The 19,321-nt window shown below is 67.1% G+C and overlaps 2 protein-coding genes across 2 annotated transcripts in view; one reads left to right on the top strand and one right to left on the bottom strand.

Moving 5' to 3' along the window:
* Cep170b (centrosomal protein 170B) overlaps positions 1–12,869 on the bottom strand; it is a 32,784-nt gene extending 19,915 nt beyond the window's left edge. The window contains 2 exon segments of the mRNA XM_048362644.1: positions 9,532–9,663; positions 12,665–12,869. Of these exon segments, the coding sequence (XP_048218601.1) occupies positions 9,532–9,636 (105 nt within the window). The 5' untranslated portion in view covers positions 9,637–9,663; positions 12,665–12,869.
* Ahnak2 (AHNAK nucleoprotein 2) overlaps positions 1–19,321 on the top strand; it is a 211,084-nt gene that overhangs the window by 45,810 nt on the left and 145,953 nt on the right.

Raw genomic sequence — 19,321 nt, 5'->3', positions numbered from 1 at the left:
ACCACGAGTGCGACCCGGGGTCTGCGTGTGCATGCTCACCACGAGTGCGACCCGGGGTCTGCGTGTGCTCACCACGAGTGCGACCCGGGGTCTGCGTGTGCTCACCACGAGTGCGACCCGGGGTCTGCGCGTGCTCACCACGAGTGCGACCCGGGGTCTGCGTGTGCTCACCACGAGTGCGACCCGGGGTCTGTGTGCTCACCACGAGTGCGACCCGGGGTCTGCGTGTGCTCACCACGAGTGCGACCCGGGGTCTGCGTGTGCATGCTCACCACGAGTGCGACCCGGGGTCTGCGTGTGCTCACCACGAGTGCGACCCGGGGTCTGCGTGTGCTCACCACGAGTGCGACCCGGGGTCTGCGTGTCCTCACCACGAGTGCGACCCGGGGTCTGCGTGTGCTCACCACGAGTGCGACCCGGGGTCTGCGTGTGCTCACCACGAGTGCGACCCGGGGTCTGCGTGCTCACCACGAGTGCGACCCGGGGTCTGCGTGCGCGCTCACCACGAGTGCGACCCGGGGTCTGCGTGCTCACCACGAGTGCGACCCGGGGTCTGCGTGTGCATGCTCACCACGAGTGCGACCCGGGGTCTGCGTGTGCTCACCACGAGTGCGACCCGGGGTCTGCGTGCTCACCACGAGTGCGACCCGGGGTCTGCGTGCGCGCTCACCACGAGTGCGACCCGGGGTCTGCGTGCTCACCACGAGTGCGACCCGGGGTCTGCGTGCGCGCTCACCACGAGTGCGACCCGGGGTCTGCGTGCTCACCACGAGTGCGACCCGGGGTCTGCGTGTGCATGCTCACCACGAGTGCGACCCGGGGTCTGCGTGTGCTCACCACGAGTGCGACCCGGGGTCTGCGTGTGCTCACCACGAGTGCGACCCGGGGTCTGCGTGTGCTCACCACGAGTGCGACCCGGGGTCTGCGTGTGCTCACCACGAGTGCGACCCGGGGTCTGCGTGTGCTCACCACGAGTGCGACCCGGGGTCTGCGTGTGCTCACCACGAGTGCGACCCGGGGTCTGCGTGTGCTCACCACGAGTGCGACCCGGGGTCTGCGTGCTCACCACGAGTGCGACCCGGGGTCTGCGTGCTCACCACGAGTGCGACCCGGGGTCTGCGTGCGCGCTCACCACGAGTGCGACCCGGGGTCTGCGTGTGCTCACCACGAGTGCGACCCGGGGTCTGCGTGTGCTCACCACGAGTGCGACCCGGGGTCTGCGTGCTCACCACGAGTGCGACCCGGGGTCTGCGTGCGCGCTCACCACGAGTGCGACCCGGGGTCTGCGTGCTCACCACGAGTGCGACCCGGGGTCTGCGTGTGCATGCTCACCACGAGTGCGACCCGGGGTCTGCGTGTGCTCACCACGAGTGCGACCCGGGGTCTGCGTGTGCTCACCACGAGTGCGACCCGGGGTCTGCGTGTGCTCACCACGAGTGCGACCCGGGGTCTGCGTGTGCTCACCACGAGTGCGACCCGGGGTCTGCGTGTGCTCACCACGAGTGCGACCCGGGGTCTGCGTGTGCTCACCACGAGTGCGACCCGGGGTCTGCGTGCTCACCACGAGTGCGACCCGGGGTCTGCGTGCGCGCTCACCACGAGTGCGACCCGGGGTCTGCGTGCTCACCACGAGTGCGACCCGGGGTCTGCGTGTGCATGCTCACCACGAGTGCGACCCGGGGTCTGCGTGTGCTCACCACGAGTGCGACCCGGGGTCTGCGTGTGCTCACCACGAGTGCGACCCGGGGTCTGCGTGTGCTCACCACGAGTGCGACCCGGGGTCTGCGTGTGCTCACCACGAGTGCGACCCGGGGTCTGCGTGTGCTCACCACGAGTGCGACCCGGGGTCTGCGTGTGCTCACCACGAGTGCGACCCGGGGTCTGCGTGTGCTCACCACGAGTGCGACCCGGGGTCTGCGTGCTCACCACGAGTGCGACCCGGGGTCTGCGTGCTCACCACGAGTGCGACCCGGGGTCTGCGTGTGCATGCTCACCACGAGTGCGACCCGGGGTCTGCGTGTGCTCACGAGTGCGACCCGGGGTCTGCGTGTGCTCACCACGAGTGCGACCCGGGGTCTGCGTGTGCTCACCACGAGTGCGACCCGGGGTCTGCGTGTGCTCACCACGAGTGCGACCCGGGGTCTGCGCGCTCACCACGAGTGCGACCCGGGGTCTGCGTGTGCTCACCACGAGTGCGACCCGGGGTCTGCGTGTGCTCACCACGAGTGCGACCCGGGGTCTGCGTGTGCTCACCACGAGTGCGACCCGGGGTCTGCGTGCTCACCACGAGTGCGACCCGGGGTCTGCGTGCGTGCTCACCACGAGTGCGACCCGGGGTCTGCGTGCTCACCACGAGTGCGACCCGGGGTCTGCGTGTGCTCACCACGAGTGCGACCCGGGGTCTGCGTGTGCTCACGAGTGCGACCCGGGGTCTGCGTGTGCTCACGAGTGCGACCCGGGGTCTGCGTGTGCTCACGAGTGCGACCCGGGGTCTGCGTGTGCTCACCATGAGTGTGACCCGGGGTCTGCGTGTGCTCACCACGAGTGCGACCCGGGGTCTGCGTGTGCTCACCACGAGTGCGACCCGGGGTCTGTGTGTGCTCACCACGAGTGCGACCCGGGGTCTGCGTGCTCACCACGAGTGCGACCCGGGGTCTGCGTGCGTGCTCACCACGAGTGCGACCCGGGGTCTGCGTGTGCTCACCACGAGTGCGACCCGGGGTCTGCGTGCGTGCTCACCACGAGTGCGACCCGGGGTCTGCGTGCTCACCACGAGTGCGACCCGGGGTCTGCGTGTGCTCACCACGAGTGCGACCCGGGGTCTGCGTGCGTGCTCACCACGAGTGCGACCCGGGGTCTGCGTGCTCACCACGAGTGCGACCCGGGGTCTGCGTGTGCTCACCACGAGTGCGACCCGGGGTCTGCGTGTGCTCACGAGTGCGACCCGGGGTCTGCGTGTGCTCACGAGTGCGACCCGGGGTCTGCGTGTGCTCACGAGTGCGACCCGGGGTCTGCGTGTGCTCACCACGGGTGCGACCCGGGGTCTGCGCGTGCTCACCACGAGTGCGACCCGGGGTCTGCGTGTGCTCACCACGAGTGCGACCCGGGGTCTGCGTGCTCACCACGAGTGCGACCCGGGGTCTGCGTGCGTGCTCACCACGAGTGCGACCCGGGGTCTGCGTGTGCTCACCACGAGTGCGACCCGGGGTCTGCGTGCGTGCTCACCACGAGTGCGACCCGGGGTCTGCGTGCTCACCACGAGTGCGACCCGGGGTCTGCGTGTGCTCACCACGAGTGCGACCCGGGGTCTGCGTGCGTGCTCACCACGAGTGCGACCCGGGGTCTGCGTGCTCACCACGAGTGCGACCCGGGGTCTGCGTGTGCTCACCACGAGTGCGACCCGGGGTCTGCGTGTGCTCACCACGAGTGCGACCCGGGGTCTGCGTGTGCGTGTGCTCACCACGAGTGCGACCCGGGGTCTGCGTGTGCTCACCACGAGTGCGACCCGGGGTCTGCGTGTGCTCACCACGAGTGCGACCCGGGGTCTGCGTGCGTGCTCACCACGAGTGCGACCCGGGGTCTGCGTGTGCTCACCACGAGTGCGACCCGGGGTCTGCGTGCTCACCACGAGTGCGACCCGGGGTCTGCGTGCGTGCTCACCACGAGTGCGACCCGGGGTCTGCGTGTGCTCACCACGAGTGCGACCCGGGGTCTGCGTGCTCACCACGAGTGCGACCCGGGGTCTGCGTGCGTGCTCACCACGAGTGCGACCCGGGGTCTGCGCGCTCACCACGAGTGCGACCCGGGGTCTGCGTGTGCTCACCACGAGTGCGACCCGGGGTCTGCGTGCTCACCACGAGTGCGACCCGGGGTCTGCGTGCGTGCTCACCACGAGTGCGACCCGGGGTCTGCGCGCTCACCACGAGTGCGACCCGGGGTCTGCGTGTGCTCACCACGAGTGCGACCCGGGGTCTGCGTGTGCTCACCACGAGTGCGACCCGGGGTCTGCGTGCGCTCACCACGAGTGCGACCCGGGGTCTGCGTGCGTGCTCACCACGAGTGCGACCCGGGGTCTGCGTGTGCATGCTCACCACGAGTGCGACCCGGGGTCTGCGTGCGTGCTCACCACGAGTGCGACCCGGGGTCTGCGTGTGCTCACCACGAGTGCGACCCGGGGTCTGCGTGTGCTCACCACGAGTGCGACCCGGGGTCTGTGTGCTCACCACGAGTGCGACCCGGGGTCTGCGCGCTCACCACGAGTGCGACCCGGGGTCTTAGTGTGCTCACCACGAGTGCGACCCGGGGTCTGCGTGTGCTCACCACGAGTGCGACCCGGGGTCTGCGTGCTCACCACGAGTGCGACCCGGGGTCTGCGTGTGCATGCTCACCACGAGTGCGACCCGGGGTCTGCGTGTGCTCACCACGAGTGCGACCCGGGGTCTGCGTGCTCACCACGAGTGCGACCCGGGGTCTGCGTGCGTGCTCACCACGAGTGCGACCCGGGGTCTGCGTGCTCACCACGAGTGCGACCCGGGGTCTGCGTGCTCACCACGAGTGCGACCCGGGGTCTGCGTGTGCTCACCACGAGTGCGACCCGGGGTCTGCGTGCTCACCACGAGTGCGACCCGGGGTCTGCGTGTGCTCACCACGAGTGCGACCCGGGGTCTGCGTGTGCTCACCACGAGTGCGACTGAGCGTGTTCCCGAGGCTCACGGCCAACACCCTGGCCAGGCTAGTGCTCTCGACAGCACCTGCGAGGAGGCCAGCTCCGGCCAGCAGGGCCAAGGGCAATGGCCGCAGGCTGACCGATGGGCGCGGTGGACGGGCTCCACGGCCACTCTGGCTGTGGTTTCTGGGTCGGGTGGGGAGGGCTCGAACCCTGGCTGTCACCTGAGCTGTGGGCAGCAGCCCGAGGGCGGACGCAGCAGAGGCAGAGAGGGCCGTTCCCCGCGTGGGCAGGACGGGCACGCGTACATGTGCGTGTGCACACATGGCATGACTTGCAGCCGTGTCCGCACAGGCAGGCACAGGCTCCGGGGGCACAGGTGTGCCCGTGTTGGTGCACAGGTGTGCGTGCACACACCGTGCCTCCACCGCACAGCAGAGACGTCCTCTCCCGGCACCGGCACTGTGCCAGGAGTGCACAAGGAGGAGACAGCACCCGGGAAACGGCGGGGCAAGGAAGGGGACCCCAGGTCCAGGGCTGGCGGCGCTGCTCAAAACAGCGCTTCAGATCAGGCCCCGCCCAGGCAAGCCGCACGGCTGCGTCCCCCGGCGCGACCCCCCGCCAGCCCGGCCGCTCCCCATCCGGGCCGCCCCACTCTGCTCACCACACCACCGGCTTTGCGTTCTCCCCCCGCCCCCCCCGGGGCGCGGCATGGTAGGAAGACATCTTGGTGCTGGGTGGCTGGGTGGCCAGACAGGGAGGTGACACCCAGAGGCAGTGGGTCACCGCAGGGGCGAGGAGGTCATGAAGGAGAGCAGGAGAGGCCCGGGGCACAGAGCCAAAGGATGGGGTCCGGCGGCGGCCTGGGCTCTGCTCCGTGCAGGGCTGGGCAGGGGAGTGGTGGGTGGGACAGAAGACGGCAGCCTGGGCTGCCGTTGAGAGGCCGCGGTGCCGCCAGGGGGTGGGAGGCCAAGGCTGGGGACGGGGTGGACGCCACACGGTAGGAAAACCGTCGGCCACCAAACTGTCAGCCACCAAACCGTCAACCACCAAACTGTCAGCCACCAAACCGTCGACCACCAAACCGTCAGCCACCAAACCATCAGCCACCAAACCGTCGACCACCAAACCATGAACCACCAAACCATGGACCACCAAACCGTCGACCACCAAACCATCGGCCACCAAACATGGACCACCAAACCATGGACCACCAAACTGTCAGCCACCAAACCGTCAACCACCAAACTGTCAGCCACCAAACCGTCGACCACCAAACCGTCAACCACCAAACCGTCAGCCACCAAACCGTCAGCCACCAAACCGTCGACCACCAAACCATCAGCCACCAAACCGTCAGCCACCAAACCGTCGACCACCAAACCATGGACCACCAAACCATGGACCACCAAACCGTCGACCACCAAACCGTCGGCCACCAAACCGTCGGCCACCAAACCGTCGGCCACCAAACTGCCGGCCACCAAACCGCCGGCCACCAAACCATGGACCACCAAACCGTCGACCACCAAACCGTCGACCACCAAACCGTCGACCACCAAACCGTCGGCCACCAAACCGTCAGCCACCAAACCGTCAGCCACCAAACCGTCAGCCACCAAACCATGGACCACCAAACCGTCGACCACCAAACCGTCGACCACCAAACCGTCGACCACCAAACCACCGGCCACCAAACCATCGGCCACCAAACCATGAACCACCAAACCATCGGCCACCAAACCGTCAACCACCAAACCGTCAGCCACCAAACCGTCAGCCACCAAACCGTCGACCACCAAACCATGAACCACCAAACCATGGACCACCAAACCGTCGACCACCAAACCGTCGACCACCAAACCGTCGACCACCAAACCATGGACCACCAAACCGTCGGCCACCAAACCGTCGGCCACCAAACCGCCGGCCACCAAACCGTCGACCACCAAACCATGGACCACCAAACCATGGACCACCAAACCGTCGACCACCAAACCGTCGACCACCAAACCGTCAGCCACCAAACCGTCAGCCACCAAACCATGGACCACCAAACCGTCGACCACCAAACCATGGACCACCAAACCATGGACCACCAAACCGTCGACCACCAAACCGTCGACCACCAAACCGTCAGCCACCAAACCGTCAGCCACCAAACCGTCAGCCACCAAACCATGGACCACCAAACCGTCGACCACCAAACCGTCAACCACCAAACCGTCGACCACCAAACCGTCGACCACCAAACCATCAACCACCAAACCGTCGACCACCAAACCACCGGCCACCAAACCATCGGCCACCAAACCATGAACCACCAAACCATCGGCCACCAAACCACCGGCCACCAAACCATCAACCACCAAACCATGAACCACCAAACCATCGGCCACCAAACCATGAACCACCAAACCGTCGGCCACCAAACCATGAACCACCAAACCATCGACCACCAAACCGTCGACCACCAAACCATCAACCACCAAACCATGAACCACCAAACCATCGGCCACCAAACCATGAACCACCAAACCATCGACCACAGTGCTTTGAAAGAATGGGAGGCTTCAAGAGATGTGACAACTAGAGAAACCTGACGGCTCCCGTCTGCGCGCGGTGCACCGAGGCCCCGCCGGGCACGTCCCTGCGCGCCCCACGCCCCCTCCCACTGCCGCGGCCGCGCCACGGGGCAGCAGGGCACGCGCGCAGCCCACACAGCCCTTCACACCCGCACTGCCGCTCTGCGCCCACCCGCGGCGGGAGGCTGGCTGAGGGCAGGGCTGTTCACACAGCCGCTGCAAGGGGGCGGGGGTTTTGGAGGACATGGGGGGGACGCCGGGATGTCCAGCTTCCGTCCACCCTGCACCCTGACCAAGTCCCCGAGACTAGAGAGAACGGGGAAGCCGAGAAACCGCCTGAGGCACGGGGCTGAGGCCAGGGCCAAGGGGCCAGAGGCGGCCTCTTCTAGCTCTGCCCTTCATTGGTGGAACCCCAACGTAAGCTCCCTCCCCTTCATACTCCCTCCCACCCCTTGGGCACCCCTACCTCTCAATATCAACCCACTGGGGACCAAACCCAGCGTGCCGAGTTCAAGGGCACACGCGCCGATGCCACAGACCACTTCTGGGACGGGCTAGCCTTGGACAGAGGTGCGCACGCGCTCACTGCCCGGCCGTCTGCGCACGTGACCAGCCCCCTCCAGCCCCGCCCACCCGGACGGAGCCCACCATCGGCCCACGTGACCAGCCCCCTCCAGCCCCGCCCACCCGGACGGAGCCCACCCGTCGGCCCACGTGACCAGCCCCCTCCAGCCCCGCCCACCCGGACGGAGCCCCCCCCGTCGGACCACGTGACCAGCCCCCTCCAGCCCCGCCCACCCAGACGGAGCCCACCATCGGCCCACGTGACCAGGCCCGCCCAAGCCCCGCCCACCCGGACAGAGCCCACTGTCGGCCCACGTGACCAGCCCCCTCCAGCACCGCCCACCCGGACGGAGCCCACCGTCGGCCCACGTGACCAGCCCCCTCCAGCCCCGCCCACCTGGACAGAGCCCGTCTGCGCACGTGACCAGCCCCCTCCAGCCCCGCCCAAGCCCCGCCCACCCGGACAGAGCCCACGGTCTGCCCACGTGACCAGCCCCCTCCAGCCCCGCCCACCCGGACAGAGCCCACCGTCAGCGCACGTGACCAGCCCCCTCCAGCCCCGCCCAAGCCCCGCCCACCCGGACAGAGCCCACCGTCAGCGCACGTGACCAGCCCCCTCCAGCCCCGCCCACCCGGACGGAGCCCACCGTCAGCGCACGTGACCAGCCCCCTCCAGCCCCGCCCACCCGGACGGAGCCCACCGTCGGCCCACGTGACCAGCCCCCTCCAGCCCCGCCCACCCGGACGGAGCCCACCGTCGGCCCATGTGACCAGCCCCCTCCAGCCCCGCCCACCCGGACGGAGCCCTGCGTGCCAGGCTTGGACGGAAGGGCCGCGCTCTGAGCGAGGCCAGGGCGTCTGGACGAGCGGTGGTCCGCGTCTCTGTGCCGGCCGGAAGGGGGGGACTGCCTCCCCAGGGTCTTCGCTTCCTCCGAGCGCGCCGCGGGCTTGGGGCCTGGCGGGGCTGCAGGGGGCCGGCCCGGCTCCCATCCCCCGACGGGAAGCCCCCCCATCACCGGTCATCTCAGAGCCGTGGGACGCGTGAGCGGCGGGGGCTGAACCCGGACTCCACACCAGGGACCGAGAGTCCTCACTGCCGAGCCCCGCTCCGCCTCCCCCGCTCCCCGCCCCCCAGCCCAGAAAGAAACATCTCCCGGCCTTGACCTCGCCGAGCCGGGCCGGGCGGCGCGAGGGCGGCAGCCGGGGCAGGGGGGCGCCGAGCCGGGCCGGGCGGCAGCCGGGGCAGGGGGGCGCCGAGCCGGGCCGGGCGGCAGCCGGGGGCAGGGGGGCGCCGAGCCGGGCCGGGCGGCAGCCGGGGCAGGGGGGCGCCGAGCCGGGCCGGGCGGCAGCCGGGGCAGGGGGGCGCCGAGCCGGGCCGGACGGCAGCCGGGGCAGGGGGGCGCCGAGCCGGGCCGGACGGCAGCCGGGGCAGGGGGGCGCCGAGCCGGGCCGGGCGGCAGCCGGGGCAGGGGGGCGCACGCGCCGGCCCCCGTCCGCCCCAGGGCACCCCGCGCTCTTCCGGGACACCTCGGGCTGCAGCAGGAGCCCCGCCAGCCCTCGGCGCCCAGGTGCAGGGCAGAGACTGGGCCCCCGAGAGCAGCCGGCCCCCGGGGCGGTGGGGCTCCGCTGGGCTGGGGGCCCTCCCCCCCTCGGGCGTCCCGCCGCAGAGAGGACAGAGACCCGGCCCCCGGGCGGGGGTCCCGCTCCCCCACTCACCTGCAGCATGAGCTCGCACTCGTCGCGCCCCACGAAGATGAGCTCCCGCGGGAGCCGGTGGCGGGTGCCGCCGCTGCTCACCAGGAACCAGGACGTGACGCTCATCTTGGCGCTGACTCGGCCCGAGTGACCCTGGAGGGGGAGGGGCACCGGAGTGGGCTCCCGGCCCGCGACTCCGTCTCCGGGACGTGCCCAAGGCGAGCACAGACCGGCCGCCTCCAGACGCGCTGGACTCTAGCCACGCCGCGCCGCGCCTGCGTTCTACGTGGCCTGCCCTCCCCCACGCCCGTCGGTGACGCTCACCTGCCCCCCAAGGTCTCAGGACCCCCCCCAGGACCCGGTTCCCCTGGGTGTGAATCCACATGGACACCACCCACCGCTCCCAGGCCCCCCGAGTCCATGGTGGTGAGGAACCTGCGGTCCCGGCAGTATACGCGGGGGGGGGGGGGGGGGGGGGACGAGGGAAGTCCTCGGACTTCCATCACAGCAGGGCCCACTACGAGATGAAAACGCAGGCCTTATTCAAAAAGGACGAGCAGCTCCTAGCTCCTTGGGAAGCTAAGCAGGGGGACTGTGGTCCAAAGCCAGCTGAACAGACGTTTCTGAGGCCCCATCTCCACCAAGGGCCAGACAACATGGCACACGCCTGTCATCCCCACACTACGGGAAAAGCCCAGCGCAGGTGCTCACGCCTGCAAGTCCAGCTACGCAGGAGGCGGAGATCCAGAGGCTCACAGTTCAAAGCCAGCCTGGGCAGAAAAGTCCTTCAGCCTCTCTTTCTATAGTAACTAGCAAAAAACCAGGCTGGAGGTGAGATTCAGGTGGTGTCAGCAAAGCAAGTAAGCTGAGCCAGTAGGAGGCCCAGGGCTCAGACCCTGGTACCGCCCCCTAAAAGTTGAGGCACGAGGATGGCACGGTGTCACATACCGTGTTTCCAGTGTCACCAGGCAGGCCTGCTGGGGCATGATACCATACCCCGTCTCAGAAATAACCAGTGCAGCCAGGCGCTGGCGGCTCACGCCTGTAATTCCAGCCACTGGGGAGGCTGAGATCTCAAGAGTCATGGTTTGGAAGCCAGCCAGGGCAGCAAAGTCCAAGAGACTTTTATCTCTGATTAACCACCAAGAAGCCAAAAGAGGAGCTGCGCCTCAAGTGGTAGAGGGCCAGCCTCAAGGAAAGAGAGAAAGAGCAAAAGGAAGGAAGGAACGAACGAAGGAACAAAGGAAGATAAAGCTCAGGGACAGCATCTAGGCCCTGAGTTTGAGACCCAGGACTAGCACCAAAAACAACAGCAGCAGCAGCAACAAGCAAAACTAGGCAGGGAGTGTGGCTCAAGTGGTAGATCATTTGCTTAGCACGCGTAAGGCCCTGAGTTCAAAACCCCAGTGCTGCCCAAAACAAAAATGTAGCCTCAGGATCGGAGCATGTGCCCACGTAGGGGGTCTGGGCAAGAGCCGTGTGCTGGCCTGTGGAGCCCGTGTTCATGAGCCCAGGTCTGGGCCTCCCGAGCAACTTCAGAGCAGCTTCAGGACGGCGGAAGTGTGTGAAGGCTGGCTGGACGCCAGGACCCTTGCCCGGCAGGTGCGGGCTCTGGGCTCCACCCCCAGCACCACAGAAACAACAAAACCAAGGCCTGGTCAAAAGGTGAGGGCAGAGACCGGGAGCGCTGTGAGAGTGGCCAGCCCCGGGGCGGGAGAGCGAGGGCGGGGCCGCGGCCACAGCAGTCTGGGCCGCACATGACGGGAAAGGACTCCCAGGTCCCGGACACAGCTAGACAGGCGGGGGCCTTCGGAGGGTGGACACACCCACATAAGGGCACAGGTGCACCCTGGAGTCTGGTCCCGAGGCCGTGCCAGAACCAGACACCCCTCCCCTGAGGACGGGCACGGCCTTCGCCCTGGCCGGCAGCGCCCGGGGCCTGAGCTCGGAGGCCTCAGCCCCAGTTGGTCCACTCCCTGCTCCAAGGGCCTGTCTGTGAGTGCCCGAGTGTCCCACGGCACACATCACCTTGCACACGCAGGAGGAAGATGTAGGGAAAGCCACCCCAAGGCAGGTGGCAAAGCCCCTCCCCCCGGACCCTGTGGCCGGCAGAGCCCAGCCTCCAGAGCGAGCGGAGGCCCTGGAGGCCAAGGAAGCGGGACTCCACGCTCCTGCGGACCCCAGCAGTGGCAGGGGACCCCAGGGCCCTCCCCCGAAGGCCCCGATGCTGCCAGGGGAAGGGCAGGGGCTGCCCGGTCCCCACCCTGCCGCTGCCAACTCCCCGGGAGGGCCGCGGGCCTCGGCTCCAGCCCAGCCGAGAGGCCAAGCCCGGGCGTCTGCCTGGTCGTGGGGCTGCGCCAGAACCCGGCCACCCGCCAGGGCCAATCGCCCAGAAAAGGCCTGGGAACCACCCTCGGCTCCCCATCGGCCCACGGCCGGTTCGGCACCGGGCGAGCCTGGCCATGTTGCTAGGAGGGAAAATAATAAACACCCCAAACTTGTCCCCCCCAGCCGCCCCAGCCAGAAGGGCCACCGCCCGGAGGTGAGCAAGGGAGGAGGCGGGACGGAGGGCGCAGCCGGGCGGGCGGGCGGGCTGCTGGAAGGGGCAGGCAGGGGGAGGCCGGGGGAGGCCGGGACAACGGGGAGCCGGCGGCGGCGGCGGCGGTGGCGAAGGGAGAGGAGGAGGGAGGAGGAGGAAGAGGAGGAGGATGGAGGGGGGAGGGAGGGGAGGGGGAGGAGGGGAGGAGGGCGGCTGCGGGGAGGGAGGGACCGGACCCGGGAGGGCCAGGCCGGAGGGGGAGGCCGCACCGCGGTCCCCGAGGCGGCGCTGGCCGAGCCCGGCGGGCACCCGGCGTCCCCCCGGCGTCCCGGCGCGCCTCCCCGTCCGCAGGCCGCGCGCACGGCGCCGAGCCCGGCCCGGCGACCAGCGCCAGCGCCCGCGGCCCCTCCCGGCCCGGCGCGGCCCGGGCACCTCCGCGGCGGGGCGGGGGCGGGGCGGCCCGGCCCGGCCAGGTGCCCCGGCCGCCCTCCCCGCCCGCCTTTGTTCCCCAGGCCCGGCCCGGCCCCGCCGCCCCGCGCGCCCGCCCCGCTCCCGGGCCGCCCGGAGGCGCGCAGGTGCGGCCCGCAGGCGGCCCCGGCCGGAGCTCCGTCCTACCTGCGCGGCGATCGGGCCGGGCCCCCCGGCTCGCGCGCCCGGTCCCGGCTCGGCCCGGCCCTCCCGCCCGGCCTGCCGAGCGCTGGGCGGGGCCGCCGCCTAGGACATGCCCGGCGCGGCCCGCACGCTGGCGGCAGCCCCGGCCCGGTCCACGGCAGAGCGGCGGCCCGCGGACGCGCGCGGCGGGCCCCTTGACGTCTGCCGGTGGCGCGGCACGCCCCGCCCCGCGCACGCCCCGCCCCCGGCCCCGCCCCGCCCCGCGCACGCCCCGCCCCCGGCCCCGCCCCGCGCGCGCCCCGCCCCGCGCGCGCCCCGCCCCGCCGGAAACCGGGTTCCGACGCGCGGGCCGTGGCGGCCAGGTGAGCTCCCCCTCCGCCGACCCCCGCCCCCGGGGGCCGCGGGCCGCGACCTCGCCCTGCCCGCCTCGCCCCTGCCCGCCCCCCGCTGCCCGCCTCCCCCTCGCCCACCCCGGCCTGCTCCTCGGGGCGGCCCGGGCCCGGCCCCCCCGCCTCCGCCCCCCCCCCGGGCCGGGCCCGCCCCCCGCCGGGCTCCCCGCGAAGGCGGGCACGGCGGCCCCCCGGCTCGGCCCTCGGCCCGGAGGTGAACGCTTAAACCCCGTGGCCCAGCCCAGAGCCCGGGCTCGGCCGCCGCCCGGCCGCGACCTTTGCCCGCGGGCGCGAAGGGAACCCACCCGGCCCGGCCTGGGCGCGGCTGCGCGGGTCCCGCCGCCCCGGCGGGCGCGAGGGGCGGGGAGGGCGCGGCCGGCGGGCTCTCCCGCATTCCGGGGCCGCGGAGGGCGGGCGTCGGGTGAGGAGCGCAGGCCCCGGCCCCCCTCCCCGCCCCCACCGTAGCCCGAGCACACCCGCCCCGCCCGCGGCCACGGGCGCCCCGTCCCCGCCCGGACCTGCGGGCAACCAGGGCGGGCGCCCGCCTCCCGGACACCGGCCGGCTCCCAGCCCCGGGTTGGGGGCACGCACGGGGTGGCCCTGGAGCAGGCGCTTAGCCGCCCATCCCCTCTGCCCACCCCTGACGTCACCCGCCCCCCCCAGAGCCCACCCCTGACGTCACTGTCCCCGCAGTCCCCTCTCCTGCCCCCCATCCCCTTAGTCAATGGCACTTGTCGTTCCTATCTGTGACCTTCTCCCGGTGACCTGACTTCATCCCCAGGGAGGGAGGGGAGGAGTGGGGGATGTTCCCAGTCGGTTCTGCTTGGACCCCTGCGAGCTGCCACCGGGCCCGGGGGTCCTGGGAGCAGGGGGCAGGCGTGGGGCGGGCAGTGCGGGCAGGACCCCGGCACATTTCGGTGATCTGGCCAGTGGCGTTGGGGGCTGAGGACAGCCGGGGAACCGCTCCCCTCTTGGGAGTGGAACCCTCAGAGGAGCCCGGGAAAGGAAACCCACGCAGGGCTGGGGTCCAGTTCCCCAACGAATCCATAACCGAATGCAACCCCAGTCAACTCGCTTCCGGCTGGTTCTGTCAGTACTCGCGCGGTTCTGCAGTCCCTGAGGAGAAACAGGTGCAAGAAGGAGAACCCCTGACAGAGTGAGCACAAGGCACACCAGTGGCCCACAAGCGCGTGACAGCGAGTAGTACTGCCACCCCAAACCATGCAGGGAGAGGCAACTCACGACCACCTCCGCGCAGAAGGGGCGTGAGGAGAGACCACAGCCCGGCTGCGCTCGGGATGGAAAAATTAAAAAGGACCGGGGCCGCGTGCTGGGGGCTCCGCACGCCTGTCACCCTAGCTACGAGGGAGGCTGAGAAGGGAGGATTGCGGTGCCGTGTCAGTCACCGCAGGTAAGCTCGCAGGACCCTCTCAACCCACAGCTGGGCACAGGGGCGCGTGCCTGTCGTCCTACACTGTGAGGGGGCTGGGACGGGGAAGGTTGTGGTTCCAGGCCATCCCGGGCAGAAAAACTAGACTCCACCCCCACAGAGGGCGGCTGGAACCCATTACCCCCGCAATTACAAGAAGCCCAGAATAGAGGGGTCGCGGCCCGGGTGAGCTGAGGGGGAGGGGTCGCGGCCCGGGTGAGCTGAGGTAGGGGGTCGCGGCCTGGGTGAGCTCCCCAATAGGAAGGGAGACTCTTTTCCCGGTAAAAAGCAGCCAGTGGAGCTGCGAGCTGGTGGCTCACGCCTGTCATCCTAGCAACTCAGGGGGCTGAGATCTGAGGGTTGTGGTTCAAAGCCAGCCCAGGCAGGAAAGCCTGTGAGACTCTTATCTCCAGTTAACCATTAAAAAGCTGGAAGTGGAGCTGTGGCTCAGTGATCCAGCACTAACCTTGAGCAAAGCAGGTCAGGGACAGCACCCAGGCCCTGAGTTCCAGCCCCAGGACCAGAAAGAAAAAGGGGTGGGGGTGGGGGACAGGGCTGGAGCTGTCGCTCAGCTGTAGAGCCATTGTGAGGCTTTGAGTTCAAATCCTAGTAGCACCAAAAAAAATTGCCATATGACCCATCGGTCCTGCGTAGCTTCCAGAAAGAGTTGAACACGGTTATGTAGACAGGCGAGTTGAACACGGTTTTGTAGACAGGCGCTTGACGCTCGCCTCGGTGTAAAGCATGGGTCTTGGGCACCGGAGCAGCGGCTGTGGGGTTCAGGCAAGGCTTTGTGGGGATCAAGGAAGGAGCAGGCCCGGAGACCACGCTGCTCCGTGAACACAGGGGAGAAGGCCTTCTCCGCCTCAGCTTCTCAGCTCACCCGAGGCAGCCGGGGGCCCAGGCGGAGGAGGGGCAGCGGGAGCGCGTGGAAGGCCAGGTTCCGCGTGCAAACAGCGCATCTTCGCGCCAGGCTGGGCCGTTCTCCATCCAGAAGCGGCGGCCGCCAAGGGCTGACGGGTCTTTTATGCAGCAGGTAAGTACAGAATTTCTGAATGTCTGGAAATCCAGAAAAACCCCTGCCTCGCACGTGACAGTGGCAGCATCTCCTAGCCTGAGGCTTCCTCCACATTCTGGGAAGACGCCCCGTCTACGCCCACCACCACCATGCCTGCACACACATGTGCACGGACACACACACGTGCACACGCAACCAGGGCAGGGGCATGGAAGGGAAGTGCTCACCCTGTGCCCGTGCGGGGAGACAGCGGGCGCTGGCTGACCCCCACCTCCATCGGGACGCCGGCAGGATGGGCTCCACAGGGCTTCCGGGGGCGCGGAAGAGGCGGGGCTGACCAGGGCGCCGGGTCCACTCCGCGGGAGTCCCGCATCCCACAGTGGGAGCAGCGGCGGCCGAGCTGCATCCACAGAGCAGATGTCACAGGGGAACCGCGTGTCCTCACTCCCGGGCCAGCGCAGTGGATGGGCGTGTCCCCACGGGCCAGCGTAGTGGACGGGCGTGTCCACCCCGGGGCCAGCGCAGTGGACGGGCGTGTCCTCACTCCCGGGGCCAGTGCAGTGGACGGGTATGTCCACCCCCGGGGCCAGCGCAGTGGACGGGCGTGTCCACCCCGGGGCCAGCAATTACCCAGGGGAGAAGGATGCTCAATAACCAACAACTTCCTGTCCAGAAACGAACTTGTAGCAGTGAACATGGGAAATCAGTTGCACTCAGCAGTAAGAAAAGAACAGGATTAAGAAAATCTCTCTGGGGCTAGGAATATGGCCTAGTGGCAAGAGTGCTTGCCTCATATACATGAAGCCCTGGGTTCGATTCCCCAGCACCATAGAAAATGGCCAGAAGTGGCTCTGTGGCTCAAGTGGCAGAGTGCTAGCCTTGAGCAAAAAGAAGCTCAGGACAGTGTTCAGGCCCTGAGTCCAAGGCCCCGGACTGGGAAAAAAAAAAAAGAAAAGAAAATCTCTCTGGAGGCAGAGTCTCTGCATAGCATGGTGTGAAGCAAAATCCGGCCCCCCCCAAAAAAAAAAATGCCATGCCGGCTAGAGGCCCCGAGGTCTTTTCCGTGGGAAAACTGCCCAAAGTATTTAGCAAAGAAAGAACGCCCAGGAAGCACCAGGAACGGAAACGGCAAGGCAGAGGGCGGGTGGCCCTCGCAGACCAGCCCGTCTCTCGGGCCACTCAAATCCAGTAACTACGGTCACATTTAGGCCTGACAAGTAGGGCCGTGGATCAGACACAGATACATGGGACAGGAGCATTTCACTCATGACACGCGACAGAGACAAGGCTGGAGAAGGGAACAGTTGTTAATAAGCAAAGCTGGCACAACGACACAGCCCCGTAAGAAAGTTTCGGTGGTGTGCGAGTGTCAACACAAGATGGATTAGCTAGTGAAATGCAGAAGCCAAAGGAAGTAGAAAAGGCTAGACCTGCTCGTCTGCAAGAGCATGAGAGAGAACTGCAGGCGTAGAGTTCATTCAGTGGCCAAGATGCCATAGACAAACTCAACATAAAAGTGATAGACAGGCGCTGGGAATATGGCCTAGCGGCAAGAGTGCTCGCCTCGTATACATGAAGCCCTGGGTTTGATTCCCCAGCACCACATATACAGAAAACGGCCAGAAGCGGCGCTGTGGCTCAAGTGGCAGAGTGCTCGCCTTGAGCAAAAAGAAGCCAGGGACAGTGCTCAGGCCCTGAGTCCAAGGCCCAGGACTGGCCAAAAAAAAAAAAAAAAAAAAAAGTGATAGACAGCAAGGGAAGAGTGACATTGTCCAAAAATAAATGTACTTATCACCTGACTCGTGTAACTCTACTCCCTACACATCACCTACCAGTAACAACAAAGGAGGGCCAACTTAAAATTGAGAGAGTGCGGGGCGCCAGGGGCTCACGCCTCAGATCTGAGGCGTGATTCCTATTTCCTAGACTCCTACTTCCAAGTAACCACCAACACGCAGGAAGTGGAGCTGGGCTTCAAGTGGTGTCTCAACCTTGAGCCAAAAGCTTAGGAATAGTGGCCAGGCAGTGCACGAGCGCACACGTGCACACACACGCGCACACAGTGAGAGCTAGGGAAGAATACTTGATTTACAAATGGCAGATGCCCAGAACGTGGAAACCCCCTCTCGGGTTGACGATACGCTGATGGAAAAGCAGACCAGGGGAATAAATGATCAACCCCTGCTGCAGGCGTGAGACCAGGTGGGCCCCCGGCGCTCCTGGGCCAGGACTGGGCCTCCGCGTGCAGATGGCAGAGCCAGGGTCACCACGGCCAGCTATCCAGGTTTAAGATAAGTGGACACGGACGCGGCAGCCCCTCGACTCGAGGAGATTCGGACATAGCAGCAAACGTGCTTGCAGAGGCCTGGCGCAGCATTCTCTGTAGTGACAGAAGACGGGTGGTAGGTAGCACGGACGCCAGTGGAAGCCGGCGGTCCCCACACTCTCCAGTGCGCTCAGGAATCGGTGGGTCATGCCAGACCAGCCGCCTGGCTGTGTCTTCAGATCCTGGGCTGCACCAGAGCCCAGGCCTCGTGGAAGGTGCCCGGGCTCGGATGTGAAATGTCAGCCCACCAGCTCGGCCCCAGCCGGCGGCATGGTTCGGAGAGGGGGTGCGACCTGGCTAGCGGAGACGGGCCATGGGAGACGGGGCCCTGGGTATCTTGTGGCAGGCCCCTCCTGCCCCCTCTCTGGCTGCTTTTCATCGCCATGACGTGAGCAGCCTCTGCCACAGGCCCGGCCACGGTCATGGAAACAGCAGGGCTGAGACCTCCAAAGCTGCAGCCAGAAGAAACAAGCTACGCCTCCCTTTGTTCTTCCCAGGTATTTGTCACAGTGAGAGAGTCCAACACACGGCCTTTCAAGTCAAGGAGAGGGAAGATGGAAGAAAAAGAAGGAAGGGCAGCCGGGCACTGGTGGCTCACGCCTGTAATCCTAGCTACTCAGGAGGCTGAGATCTGAGGTTTGAAGTCAGCTGGGACAGGAAACACCCCCCCCCAACCCTTTCACCCAAAAACTGGAAGGGGAACTATGGATCAAGTGGTAGAGCACTGGCCTTGAGCACAAAGAGACTCAGAGAGAGTGCCCAGGTCCTGAATTCCAGCCCCACAACCACCACCACCACCAACAACAACAAAAGAATAAAAGAGCAATCCATGAAATGAAAAATATGTTACCATTTGTCTGATGAAAACAAATCCAGGGCTGGAAAGGTGGCTTAGTGGTCGAGTGCTTGCCTTGCATGCATGAAGTCCTGGGTTCGATTCCTCAGTACCACATACAGAGAAAAAAGCCCAAAGTGGCGCTGTGGCTCACGTGGCAGAGTGCTAGCCTTGAGCAAAAAGAAGCCAGGGACAGTGCTCAGGCCCTGAGTCCAAGGCCCAGGACTGGCAACAACAAAAATCTAGCATATATGGAGAATTCTTACAACCCAAAATAAAAAATCAAAATTGGCCACACACTGGGGGAGGGGGCCCATCTGTACCTGGAGGGGGGAGGGGGCCCATCTGTACCTGTAATCCCAGCACTTGGGAGGCTGAGGCAGGAGAATCACAAGTTGGAGACCAGCGTGGACTTCATAGTGACCTGGAGGCCAGTGTGGACTACATAGTGAAAAGCAACCCCTAAGCACACTGCACAGAGGGCTTGAGTGAGCGTTTCTCCAGGTGTGCACACCAAGAAAGCTCCCGCCGCGAGCGACCGCGGACGCATAGAGCACGCCCACTGACCGAGGGACCGCGGACGCATAGAGCACACCCACTGACCGAGGGACCGGGGTTCGTCCAGGAGAGAAGCAGTGGTGGTAGGGGCGGGAAGTCCCAGGG

The sequence above is a fragment of the Perognathus longimembris genome, chromosome 14 (assembly GCF_023159225.1).
Source record: "Perognathus longimembris pacificus isolate PPM17 chromosome 14, ASM2315922v1, whole genome shotgun sequence".
Classification (NCBI taxonomy): domain Eukaryota; kingdom Metazoa; phylum Chordata; class Mammalia; order Rodentia; family Heteromyidae; genus Perognathus; species Perognathus longimembris.
The sequence above is the reverse complement of the archived record's forward strand: the minus strand, read 5'-3'. Positions and strand labels throughout refer to the sequence as shown.